Genomic DNA, 14,448 nt, shown 5'->3' on the forward strand with positions numbered 1-14,448 from the left:
CGAAAAGGAATAAATCTACATGTAAAATTATAGTTTTCTCTTGTTCTGTCAGAATGTGGTAATTGCAATTTTTGTGTACTGAAATTAGATCTAATCTTTAATGTACAGTAGCTACTACAGCACCATTATTTCCAATGCATAACTTTAATGACACTTAGCTTATCGTTACAGAACATGTTGCTGATTGTGTAGTTAGCTAACCAAGCTTTATCTCAACAGGAAATCCTTCTGCTATCGCCGGCTGCAGTACCTGAGCTCTAAGTTCCAAATGCACGTCTTGTTGAATGAAATGAAAGAGTTGGCTGCACAGAAGAAAGTACCTCACAGAGACTTTTACAATATTCGCAAAGTAGGAATACGAGTGCTTAATTTTCACTCACTCATCTTGCTATCTTTCTTATTCACTCACACATTGTATCATAAATTCCATCCCAGGTAATATAACCACAGAATTTCAGCCCCAAAGATGTATCTTGTCAATATTGTATTTAACATGGAGGAAATAATCCACAGGTAATATTGTGGCAAGTCTGGTTCAATGTAGTTGTCATACTATGAGTATAGTTAACTATCAGGCTACTTCTATGCAGGGAGGTAAAAGACAAGTAAAAATACTTATTTTTAAATACAGCAGATGTAGTACGCAAGGATTTCTTGACAGGACATTTTGTCAGAGGTGCCAGGCATAATTAGCCCAGTGCAAGCTGAGTAAACTTACTGCTACTTTTTTAAAAAAATGGTAGAAATAAATTGTCTCACTATAACCGACCTTAACATTTAGTTTTCGCTTAATTCATAGCTCTTTTGTTCAAATGTTCTAAATTCAATCTTTAGCCTTAATTTCCCAATGTAATATTGAAAATGCGAATTCAAAATATGAATACCTCAGATTTCTGTGCAAATGTTAGTTAAAATATTAAGGGAGAATATTATTTAGAAAGAAATAACTAATTAAAAATGTATCATTTCATTTAAGATTCATAAGTGTGATCTCTATGGAGTGTGGAGAAGAGTGCTTGTTAATATGATAGTAGTGTAGCAGTTAGCGTGATGCATTATAGCTTGGGTCGTCGGAGTTTTGAATTCGATTCTGATGTCATCCTGTAAAGAGTCTGTACGTCTTCCCTGTGGAATGCATGGGTTTTCTCTGGGTGTTTCAGTTTTCTCCCATGGACCAAAGGCTTACCTGTTGGTATGTTAATTGATCATTGTAAATTATCCCCTGATTAGGTTAGGATTAAATCTGGGGTTGCTGGGCAGCGTGCCTCAAAGGACCGTAAAGGCCTAGTCCATGCATCTCGATAACTAAATACAAACATGAACATTCTTTAAGAGATTAAACTGCAGGCTTCTGATACCCAGTGCAAATCTCTGAGCATGCAATATTCACTCCTCAGTCATTAGTGCAATGCAGTATACTGTATTCTATTCAGTAATTGTAGGTATTCAGGTATTGCAGATAAAATTAATATATGCCTGACTCCTGATTGTTTTAAATGGTTTCATGATTTCATGAGGATTTCTCTCTCTTTGTTTTAAACGAACAGGTTGATACACACATTCATGCATCATCTTGCATGAACCAGAAACATTTACTCCGTTTCATTAAGCGTACGATGAAGAAGAACCCAGACGAGATTATCCACATGGAAAACGGAAAAGGGCAGACTCTGAAGGATGTCTTTGAGAGCATGAACCTCACAGCCTATGACCTCAGTGTGGACACGCTAGATATGCATGCGGTATGCAAAAAGTGCAGCTTACGGCTGGCACCATAATCTGTATTAACTGCTGTTGGCCACAATAGAACATATTCACAGTATTTCTGTAATATGTTTAAATGGGCTTTAAGCAGCAACACCATCTCTGAATGAGTTCTGTCATTAAATTCAGTATTTAAAATGGAAAATGGCGAGGAGGTATTCATCCAGGCTACTAGGACTCACGGACAGTGAAAAACAGTCAATGACATTGGATCAGAACCAGTGAAAGTATGGGGCAAGCAGGTTTTCAGTTGCAGAGTAAGCGGTAGGGGTAGATAGAACAAAGAGAAGATCTGTGATAAAGACTGAGAGATTTAAGTTGATGAAAAATCATTGAACGTTGGAGAAAATGATACTATATGGAGTTGGAATCTAGATCAGCCACTATCGACTGAAATTATGATACAGGATTTTTGTTGTGTTATGACTAGTAAAGCTGGCATGCTTCATTGTGTGAGAATGTTCAGTTCAGAATCAGGTTTAATATCGCTGACCTATGTTGCGAAATATGTCATTTTGCGGCAGCAGTACATAAAAACCCATACATTACAATAAGAAATATATTAATCAGAAATTAATTAAGTAGCGCAAAAAGAGTACAAAACAGTGAGGAAGTAAGTGTTCATGGGAAGTGGTTCATTGTCAGTTTAAAAATCTGATAGTGGAGAAGCTGTTTCTAAAATGCTAAGTATGTGTACAGGCTCCTTGACGCTCCTCAACTCATCATTCCTCTCTTGAGAGTCTTTATGATTATAATAGGGGCAGAAATATGTCATTGTTGTTTAAAGTTGCCAATCAGTACTTGTAACACTAGAATAGACAAAATGGAAGGCAGGATAGAAAAATAACAACTTGCAGAAGTAAGACAAATTAATGAAACATAGATATTTGTCCTAGAACAAAATAAAGCAATGACACTCATGTAGAAATTATTCATTTATTCATAGCAAGCACAGAAACAAGCATTTCAGCTGAACATGTTCAGTCTAATGAAGATGTCTATATCTGCTCGAATCTGTTTTGGCTACTATCTCTCTAAGCCAGGGGTTCTCCATCCGAGGTCCACAGACTCTCTTGGTTAATGCTAGGGGTCCATGGCATAAAAAAGGGTTGGGAACCCCTGCTCAAAGCCATTCCTATCCATATATCTATTAAAATATATTTTAAACATAGTAACTCTATCTGCCTCTAGCACTTCCTCATTCCATATAACCATCATCCTCTGAAAAATCTGCTCCTTGGGATCCTCTTTGAATCATTCACTTCTCATTTTAAACTAATTCCTTTTTTGTTTTAGACTTTCCTACCCTGGGAAAAAGACTGTGACTATCAACCCTCTCTGCTTCCCATGATCTTATAAATCTCTGTAAGTTCACAACTCAATCTCCTTGACTCCAGAAAAAGAATCCAAGCTTATTCAATCTGTTTTAGTTCAAGCCTTCCAGTCCATGTAACATTCCTGTGAATCTTTTCTGTATCATCCCTTGCTTGATGACAGGCTTTCTATAGTGTGGCAACCAAAACTGCAACAATACTTGAAATGTAACTTAAACAAGTTGGTACACTGTAACATGACATCCCAATGTCATATGTTGCCCCCTTTTCCTGTATCTTTTTGATTAAACATTTATCAAGCTCAGAATCAAGATCATTAATTCCCATTTATGGAAGTGTGTGTTGCAAACTCTTAATATGGTCTGGTTGTTGAAAATATTTCTTTATTCTGAATAGTCTGGCTTTGGGTTTTGTTCCAGATCCCAACATCTAGTCTTTTCTCTCTCTCTTCATGTGCCTTGCGCATTACACGCTTGGGCGATCATGGCTCTCCACATCGAACGATCCCTCGCAGCGTCAATGATATCTCGTACCTTTTCTACCTAGTTTAAATAGTGTGTCCACTTCCTGCGTGGGTATTCTATAGTAACAGAATTAATATAATAGTTAGGCACCAAGTTCAATGCTTTCCTTATTGTGGTTGCTTTTCTCAGGATTCCATCAATGCTGCTTTCAAATTATTGGAACCATCGGTTTGATGTCTACATGCAGTGGCCATTTTATTAGGTACCTCCTGTACACAATAGAGCAGCCACTGAGTGTATGTTCATGGTCTTCTGTTGCTGTAGCCCATCAACTTGAAAGTTCGATGTGTTGGGTATTCAGAGATGCTCTTCTGCACACCACTGTTGTAACGTGTGTTTATTTGAGTTACTGCCGCCTTCCTACCTGCTGAACCAGCCTGGCCATTCTCTTCTTGCCTCTCTCATTAACGAGGCATTTTCGTCTACAGGACTCCAATCATTGTGTGTTTTTTGTGTTTCACACCATTCTTTGGAAACTCTAGAGCAGGCGTTCCCAACCATTTTATGCCATGGACAATTACCATTAAGCAAGGGATCCATGGATCACAGGCTGGGACCCCTGCTCTAGAGACAGTTGTGTGTGAAAATCCCAGGGGATCAGTAGTTTCTGAGATAGTCAAACCATCCCATGTGGCATTTACAATCAATCCTTGGTCAAAGTTATTCAAATCACATTTCTTCTCCCTTTTGATGTTTGGGCTGAACGTCTGAACTTCTTGAGCATGTCTGCATGCTTTTATGCTTCGATTAGATATTTGAATTAACAAGCAGGTATCCAGGTGTACCTTACATAGTGGCCACTGAGTGTATGTGTCTCTTTAAGGATTTAGGTATTCACTTGAAGTCACAATGTAAATTTTGAATGCAATAAATACTCCATCTTCTACATTTTTGTTTCCTCTTAAAAATAGTGTAACCACTATAAAAGGCAAGAGCTTGTATAACCTGAGCCATTTTTGTTATGCTAATATTGTGATGAGTCATGGAAGCTGAGTCTTTCCTTTTTTTTAAGGACGAGGTAAATAGATTTGTGATGTGCAAGGAGATGAAAGGTTACTGGGGCTAGGTAAAGTTGAGTTTGCAGTCAGATCAGCCATGATTTTGAAGCATGCTTGAGATGCAGTTGAGGTGAAGTTAAGAGTTGCCAAATTGCAATCCAGTAATTGAATCAGTTGTTCAAAATTAACTTGCTAACTGATCCCAGTAAATGAGGAATTAGCACCTTAACTGTAATCAAAATTAGCAATAAAACTCTTTCCTCTGGGTCAGAAGGTGCTAACAGAGTCAAGTTTCACTTTATGATTTGAGCACAAGCTGGTAGTTCAGTTTAGAAGTAAATAAATGGTAAATCCATTAAATCCCATGAGATGGTAGGTAGAAGCAGTTGGTGCTGATTAAGAGAAGGCAAAATTAAATTTATTTCCTGAAATAATGGTCTAGAATTTTCTTTTAAAAGTAAGCATTAATAAAATGTGCTGTTAATTACAAGAAAATTATATATTGGTGAGAAGCAATTGTGCAGTTAATTAGGGATTCTAGAGACTGTTGTGCCTGAAAATCCCAGGAGATAGCAGTTTCTGAGATACTCAACTACCCCATCTGCCACCAACGATCATTCCATGGTCAGAATCACTGAGATCACATTTTTTCCCCATTCTGATGTTTGGGCTGAATAACAACAGACCCTGTTGAGTATGTCTGCATGCTTTTGTACATTGAGTTGCTGCCACACAATTGGTTGATTAGCTATTTGCATTAATGAGCAGATGTACAGGTATACCTAATAAAGTGGCTGCTGTGTATGTTAACAAGTTAAGTTTAAACTAGTGATCCTGATATCTGTTGTGAACTTTGCAGCCAGGCTTTGTTGGTTGGCAGTCGAAACTGTGAGCTTTCAGTTCTGTTAAGCTAGAACTTTTTCCAAGGTTTGTGTTTGGGAGCTAATATTAAACACAGTTCTCCATTTACTTACTTGTTTTTTGAACTTTGGTATGCCCAAATCTGAAACTGTCTTCATTTGGTACGTAAGTGCTTTGCAACCAGGCTTTGCTGGTTGGCAGTCGAAACTATGGGTTTTCAGTTCTCTTAAGCTAGAGAAGCTAAACAAATGAGTGTGTAACTTCTGTCCCAGTGACATTAACTTTCTTCCATGGACCTTTAAGTTTCTTGCCTGTGTCTCTTTGCATTGTGTCCCTTTCCCTTTACCCACTAAGCCTTTAATTCTGATCTTTATGTATAAGTAGCATAAGGTTAATTCCCCTTCTAGATTATAAATGGCATGCTTTTCTTTAAATTCTGGCAGGATATGGATTCCCTGTGAAAAGAGAAGGAGTCTCAAGCCTCAGTACTATGGATAGTAAGTACTCATCCCCTAGATGTGTTCCTGGTAATTTTTTGTTAACCAACATATTTTAAATTTATCTAATTTGATTGGCTCTTCCAATGATCAAATTTGAAGCTGGAGGTGGGAAAGATTGGGAAGGAATATAGACCATCTACAATGAATCTGAGGAAAGACTGTTCATGAGCAATTAATGGATGACCTGCTATAAGCAGAACTCTTTTGGCTCACAAGTCATTATGCATCATTGTAAAAATTCAGATAACGCCGAATTAATGGGTTCGTTATTCACAGAAAAAAGCCCGTCACATCTGAGAGTAACTTAGCATTCATAGTATTGATCTCCTTCAAACATTGTGCCCAGAATAACTCTTAAAATATACAATTCATAATTTGGTTCATTAAAATCAGTGCAATAGATTTCAGAGGCAGACACCCTGCACTTAAACTCCTAAATAGTGCCATGGATTAGGATTATAATAGTTGGCAAGAAATTCCAATAATACAACCAAATTTGTATTGGTTTGTGCTCTCATAAATGATCTTAGCTATTTTGGGATTACTAGCAGTTATCTCCTTTTCTATCATATTTATTTAGTGATTTAATTTTAGAAAATTTCCTTTTCATGACGTATATTTAGCACCAAGGCATGGATTATGAGCCTGAGGATATTAAGTTGATGATTTTGACAGAAATTCGCTAAGTGTTTTATTTATAGCATAGATAGCTCAAATAAATGACTTTAATCTGTGATAAATGATGATTCATCTTTGGCTGACCTCTAATTATTCTAGAAAGTGATATTTGCTTTATATTTAACAACACTTTTTGTTACTAGTGATCTGTGGAGAGTAAATGAAAAGTTTTAACTTATTTGTACCTTTCTCTCTTTCTGTTTAGTACATTGTTCAAGTCACCCTTGTACTGAACAATTACTTGAGCTTTCTTTCTTATCATCTTCATTCGCCTCTGCTCCACTGTTTCTTGGAATAATTATGAGGGGCTGTTTTACTGAAGGTTGTTCTTTATTAGACTTTGCTTGCAGCATAACCAGTTTGCAATTAAAATCCTAAGCCCATTTTAGTGGTACAAGGAGCCGATTAATGATGGGTAAAACACCCATGTAAGCCACCTTGTTAACTTACAGCTGGAAAGGTTTCATAGCCTAGGTGTGTTCAAGAGCTACTAATTGAGCCATTAGTAGATTAATGGAAATGAAATAAGCTATAGAACACGAACTAGGCTATTTGGCCCATTAAGTCAGCTCTGCCATTCCATCATGGCCGATCCATTATCCTTCTCAACCCCATTCTCCTGCCTTCTCCCTGTAACCTTTGATGCCCTGATTAATCAAAAGCCTTTCAACCTCCACTTTAACTATACTCAATGACTTGACCTCCACAGCTCCCTATGGCAACGAGTACCCTCTGGCTAAAGAAATTCCTTCTCATCTGTGTCCTAAATAGACGTTCTTCTATTCTGAGTCTCTGCCCTCTGGTTCTAGACTCCCCCAGGATAGGAAACATACTTTCCACATCCATTCTATCTAGGCCTTTCAATATTTGATAGGTTTCAATGAAATCCCTCCTCATTCTTATAAAATCCAGTAAGTACAGGCAGAGAACCGTCAAACACTCCTTGTATGTTAACCCTTTCATTCCCAGAATCCTTCTCGTGACTCTCCTCTGGACCCTCTCCAATGCCAGCAAGTCTTTTCATAGTTAAGGGCTCAATACTATACACCAAGTGCAATCTGATTGATGCCTTTTAAAGCCACAGCATTATATTCTTGCCGTTTTATTCTCATCCTCTCAATATGAATGCTAACATTGCGTTTGCCTTCTATACCACTGACTCAGTCTCCAATTTAACCTTTAGAGAACCCTGCACAAGGACTCCCAAGTCCCTTTACACCTCTGATTTTTGAGTTTTCTCCCTGTTTGGAAAATAGTCTATGCCTTTATTCCTTCTACCAAAGTGCATATGACCATACATTCTCCTGCACTATATTCCATCTGCCACTTCTTTGTCCATTCCCAATCTAAGTCCTCCTGCAGACCTCCTCCTTTGTTCACGCTGTCTGTGCCTCCACTGTTCTTTGTATCATCTGCAAACTTGGCCACAAATCTGTCTATTCAGTCACCCAAATCATTGACATATAATGTGAAAGGAAGCAGCCCAATACCAACCTCTGCGGAACTTCACAAGTCAATGGCACCCAACCAGAAAAGGCCCCTTTTTTCCCCCTCTTTATCTCTTGTCAGGCAGCCAATTTTCTATCCATATCATATAGATAAAATACTCTTGTTAGCATCTTATTAATTGAGTCAATAAAAAAAACTACAAACATGCCAATCATTTTATTAGGTCCATGGCCTTGTATCCCTTGGCTTTTCAAGTTCCTGTGTATATGCATCTACGATTTGACTGCATCTGACTCCATCACCTTCTCTAGTCATACATTCCAGAAATCATCCACAATTTTTATGTTATTCTGAAATCAAAAGACCTAAGCAATTGCTTAAGAAGTTCCATACAAGTAGATAACTAAATCAAGATATGAACGATTGGGTTTAGTATTGCAAGATGTATTGCTATTCCTATTTATGCCTCCTCAGACCTCTTCAGTTTTGTTTTAGACCATAAGAAATAGGCCATTTCACCCATTAAGTCTGCTCTGCCATTTCACCATGGCCGATCCGATTTCCCTCTCAACTCCATTCTCCTGTCCTCTCCCTGTAATCTTTCACGTCCTGACTAATCAAGAACCTATCATCCTCTGCCTTAAGTATGCCCAATAATTTGGCTTCCACAGCCACCTGTAGCAACAAATTCCACAGATTCTCCGCCCTCTGGTTAAAGAAATTCTTCCTCATCCCTGTTCCAAGTGGACATCCCTATCGCTTAGCTTTAACACCATGTTCTCCCTTGTCACTCAATCCCTCCTGCCACTTTGAAACCTTCTCCTATGATTTCTTCACTTCCTACTTTCTTTTTACATCTTGTACTTTGTATATGAATCCTGTCATATTTCTGTTATATTTGGGGTGGCACCACTCAGTAGAACCTCTGCCTCATTGCTCAGTGACCTGGGTTCAGTCCTGACCACTGGTGTTGTATGTGTGGAAAGTGTATGTTTTCCCTGAAATTGCATGGGTTCTTCAGGGTCCTCTGGTTTCCTGCCTCATTCCAAAAAGTGTGTATTGGTTGGTTAATTGGCTACTGCAAATCATTCACAGTGTGTGGCAAAATGGTAGAATCTGGAAGAAATTAATGGGACTGTGGCAAGAAGAAAATGAGACTAGTATAAACGGATTCTTGATGATCCTTACTGATTAAATCAATGACTCTAATTTTTTCTATTTCTTTGGAAAGTCATTACTTTGAAAAGTTATCTTTTTTCTACTCTTCTGGTGCTGCAGGAGCAGCCTGGCAATTTTTTTTTCTTTTGGAGCAATATAGTAGTAATACTTTTCATATTAGGTGACCACTAATATACACTTATGGAGCCAAAAGATGAATTTGTGCTTAATGAAATATGCACATAGTTGATCAAATTGTAATCACCACTCGGTTAAATAGCTAAGTTAAGATGAGGTTTGGAAAGAGATTGTAATATTCTTTCAGAGCTACACCGATAGAAATGCCATCTGCTGAATAGTGTGTGGCAGCATCTGTGGAGAGAGAAACATGGTTAATGTTTCAGGTTGATGCCCTTCTGCAGAATTAGAAGAATGAGGAAACAAATTGCAGAGAGAAGGAGAGGTGGAGGAAATGGGTGTGGTAAGATGGAGACTTGGTGAAACAATGATTTTGCAAGTTTTTTACTGAGTCGGGGGAGCATGGAATGCCTTGCCATGGATGGTGGTAGAGGCAGATACATGGCTGACATTTAAGAGCCTCTTAGATAGGCACATGGATGATGGAAAATGGAGAGCTGTATGAGAGAGAAGGGTTAGATTGATCTCAGAGTATTTTAAAAGGATGGCACAATATTGTGGGCCAGATTGCCTGTGCTGTGTTGTTCTGTTCTCTGGTGCTATATATCTAACAGATGAATGAGAGCAGCTACAGAGAGAAACAGAACATAGTTAACATGTTGGAATTGTGAGATGCTGGACTCAGCAGTTGTAGGAGACCAGAAACAAAAGAAAACCCCAGGAGTATTTGGTACATTAGAAACAGAGTAGATGTGGAAAGGCTGTTTCCCTTGGTCGGTGAGTCCAGGACAAGAGGCCACGGTCTTCGAATTAGAGGGTACCTATTTAAAACAGAGATGAGGAGAAATTTTTTTAGCCAGAGGGTCATGGATTTATGGAACTCATTGCCACATACCGCTGTGGAGGCTCGATCATTGAGGGTGTTTAAGGAGGAGATTGATAGGTATCTAATTAGTCAGGGTATCAAGGGATATGGGGAAAAAGCTGGTAATTGGAACTAGATAGGAGAATAGTTTAGCTCATGGTGGAGTGGCGGAGCAGACTCGATGGGCAGAATGGCCTACTTCTGCTCCTTTGTCTTGTGATCTTGCGATGAGAAAGTCTGGAGATACTGGAAATCCAAAGCAAAACACCAAAGTCAGCAGGTCAGGCAGCATCTATGGAAATGAATAAACGGTCGATGTTTTGGGCTGAGACCCTTCTTCAGGACTGATGAGGAAGGGGGAAAGATGCCAGAATAAACCCGTGCGTGGGAGTGGAAGGAGGCTAGATGGAAGGTGATAGGTGAAGCCAGGTGGTTGGAAAATGTCAAGGACTGGAGAAGAAGGAACCTGATAGGAGAATGGACTATAAGAGAAAGGGAAGGAGGAGGGGACCCAGGGGGAAGTAATAGGCAGGAGAGAAGAGGTAATAGGTCAGAGTGGGGAATGGGAAGGGGTTTAAGTTTGTTTACCAGAAGGAGAAATCGATATTCATGCCATCAGGTTGGAGGCCTCCTAGACAGCAGATCAGGTATTATTTATGAAGAGAGAAAATCTGAGCTGTTGTTACAAATGTGTGATCTTGCATCTGAACTGATGAATTCTGACACACTCAGGGGGAAGAAAGAACTAATTATTTTGAAGTAATTGAACTTGGCATTATTGGGTGGCACAGTGAAGCAGCAGGTGGAGCATCTGTCTCATCAATCCAGTCAGTCAAGTCCAATTCTGAGCAATACACTCAAAAAATTTTGGAGGAAATAAGACGGCATCTTTAAACAGTCAGTGTTTTGGACTGTGACCCTTCATCTTTGCTGCTGTTTAAATGGAGTTTGCACATTTCCTATTTGCTCTGTGGAATTCCATCCTCTTATATCCCAAAATATATAGTACTTCCCATTTAATTGGATTTCTGGTAATTACCCTTGCTGTAGGTGGGCAAATGTAAGAGAACAGATTACAGGGACGATAACATTAATGGATGTGTTGGAACAAAGGTCCAAGTTGAAATGGCATGGAGAATTTAAATGACAGATGACTGAGGGATCATTTTCACATTTGCAGACTGATTCAAGATGTTGAACAAAATACTCTGCAGGCTCTTTCTCCTCAGGTTGGGTGAAATTAGAACTAGAGATCATACGTTTCACAGTTCAAAGTAAATTTACCATCGAAGTACGTACATGTTACCACATACCACCTTGAGGTTAATTTTTCTTGCAGGAAAAATAAAGAAATTCAATAGAATTTATGAAAAACTACATATAAACATTTATAAGATTGACAAACAACCAATGTTTATTTGAGAATCTGAGGGTGAACTGCATCACGTGGAGGGTGATACAAGTGTGGAACGAGCTGCCAACAGAAGTGGTGGATATGGGCTCACTTTTAGGAGAAATTTGGATAGTTACATGGATGAATAGTCCAGATGGGTAGATAGGACTTGGTGGAAAAACCAGGATGTCATGGATTAGATGGACCAAAGGGCCTGCTTCTATGCTGAAGTGCTCTACTACTACTCACTGTATCTTTTTTCCCCCCTAGATAATAGAGCAGAGAGGTTAAAGTTAGCTGTGCCTGTTGTCGTTTACATTGTTGAGGCCATTCCAATTCATTTTGCATGAAATAGATGAGATTCTTCCATGATTGAAAGCTTATTTGTAACAGTAACATTTGAATGCTAAAAATATTGAATATCAATTTAAGGGATAAGAATGTTTGGACTTGCTGCCAAAATGCATTTGGCTTTGAATGCTGTAATCTTTCAGCGGGTTGCATTGTCTGGAAAATTTTCAGACTTTATTTTTAGATATGAATGTCCTGAAGGAAGAGGAAATAATGATAAACCTGGATGAAACTGAGATGTAAAATGCTTTTAAGTGATAGAGGTATCAGAAAATATGGAAGTAAATGAGGTTAATGATACTGGATTTTAGAGTAGTCTCTTGTGATGGAATGTAACATGGTAACTAAAAGGTGAAGCTAAAATTATGATTCAGTTATATTTCTGACTTGACATTTTTAACAAAATAGACATTTTTGAAAAAATAAACTATAAACTACAATAAGAAATATAAAAATAAATAGTGGGAAAGATCAAAATAGTGAGGTAGTGTTCATGGACCATTCAGAAACATGGTGGAGGGGGAAAAAGCTGTTCCTAAAACATTGAGTATGTATCATCAAGCTCCTGTGCCAACTCCCTGATGATAGTAATCCAGAAAACTGATTAGAATTCAAGCAGTCTTGATAAATAAGAGTAGAATTGGACATTGTTAACTGTAATATAACCAGGTATTTTTTTGCAGAAAAGAAAGAATACCAGCTGTCAATGAAACAAAGATCTTGCCTTTCAGCCTGGTAAGAGATTATGTGACAATATTATGCTAAAATGGAAAGCATGAATTTGGAGTAGAAGCAGTCCCCATGTTAAGTAAGAGTTCTATTCCTCAAAATTGTCAAAAAGCTGATTTCTCTGTAGGTCAGAAATGTCATTTTATTAATAATAACCCATATTGTATCATTTGGCATAGCTTGCTTGTCATTCTATCAAATATTCACCTTAGCACTACCCATAATTAAAATATTGGAATATAGTTACATAAACAAGAGAACAAGATATACTAGCAACACACATCAAAGTTGCTGGTGAACGCAGCAGGCCAGGCAGCATCTATAGGAAGAGGCGCAGTCGACGTTTCAGGCCGAGACCCTTCGTCAGGACCCATGAAGTCCTGACGAAGGGTCTCGGCCTGAAACGTCGACTGCGCCTCTTCCTATAGATGCTGCCTGGCCTGCTGCGTTCACCAGCAACTTTGATGTGTGTTGCTTGAATTTCCAGCATCTGCAGAATTCCTGTTGTTTGTGAACAAGATATACTAATGTAGTTGTTATTGAACACCACAAAGCATCTGAGAGAGCATACATGAGTGAGATGTATCAGCTAGTTGAGTGGTGTCACAGCAACAACCTTGCACTCAGTGTCAGTAAGATGAAAGAACTGATTGTGGACTTCAGAAGGGTAAGACAAGGGAACACACACCATTCCTCAGAGAGGAACCAGAAGTGGAAAGAGTGAGCAATTTCATGTTCCTGGGTGTCAGTATTTCTGAGGATAAAACCTGGACCCAGCATATTGATGCAGCAACAAAGAAGGACCCACAGTGGCTGTATTTCATTCAGAGTTTGATGAGATTTGGTATGTCATCAAAAACAGTTGCCAATTTCTACAGATGTACCGTGGAGAGCTGCATCACTGTCTGGTATTAGGGGGCTACTCACAGGATTGAAATAAGCTGCAGAGACTTGTAAACTTAGCCCCATCTTGGGTACTAGCCCCTGCAGTACTCAGGACGTCTTCAAGGGGTGATGCCTTAAAAAGGCAGCGTCCATTATTATGGACCCCCATCACCCTCGGGTCATCCTTGCTGTCATTGCTACCATCAGAAAGGAGGTACTGGAGCCTGAAGGGACACACTCAACAATTTAGCTTCTTTGCCTCTGCCATCCAATTTCTGAATAGACATTGAACCCCCACTATTACTTTATTTCTATTTTCGCACAACTTATTTAACTATTTAATATATATATATATTTTCATATTATGTATTGCATTGTACTGCAGCTGCAAAGATAACAAATTTCATGACATATGCTGGAGATATTAAATATATTCTTGTGCTGTCTATAAACTCTGTGCTTTTAGTATGTCTTTTGTGCCAGTTTTTGTCTTGCGTTATATATTTTTTATGTAACTATGTTTTGGGTGGAGCAAAAGATCTTTTCAGAGGTGTCTTGAATGCTAACTGATGTTTCTCTGTACCCACTATCTCCCCCATCTTGTGTCCAAACCAAAACCATGGAATAATCAGCTTTCATAAAAAAGTATAAATAATAGCTTTTTTTAAAAAAGAACCTTTGTTTAAAAAAAATTCCAGTTGGATTTAGATATTTTCTTATACACTTTTGCAGAAAAGTTGTATTTCATTGCTCTTTCTTCTCTTAAGCACTTTCCTGTGCCAAATTAGCAGGCACAGATTGTACGTTTTGTAGTTTTGTTT

General features: G+C 38.5%; 1 protein-coding gene across 8 annotated transcripts in view; it reads left to right on the top strand.

Moving 5' to 3' along the window:
- LOC134355426 (AMP deaminase 2-like) overlaps positions 1–14,448 on the top strand; it is a 170,112-nt gene that overhangs the window by 121,248 nt on the left and 34,416 nt on the right. For all 8 annotated transcript variants that reach the window (XM_063065290.1, XM_063065288.1, XM_063065293.1 and 5 more), the window contains 2 exons: positions 220–349; positions 1,548–1,742. In XM_063065290.1, coding sequence (XP_062921360.1) covers positions 220–349; positions 1,548–1,742 — 325 coding nt within the window. The remainder of the gene's footprint in view (positions 1–219; positions 350–1,547; positions 1,743–14,448) is intronic.

Source organism: Mobula hypostoma, chromosome 13, assembly GCF_963921235.1.
Source record: "Mobula hypostoma chromosome 13, sMobHyp1.1, whole genome shotgun sequence".
Classification (NCBI taxonomy): Eukaryota; Metazoa; Chordata; class Chondrichthyes; order Myliobatiformes; family Myliobatidae; genus Mobula; species Mobula hypostoma.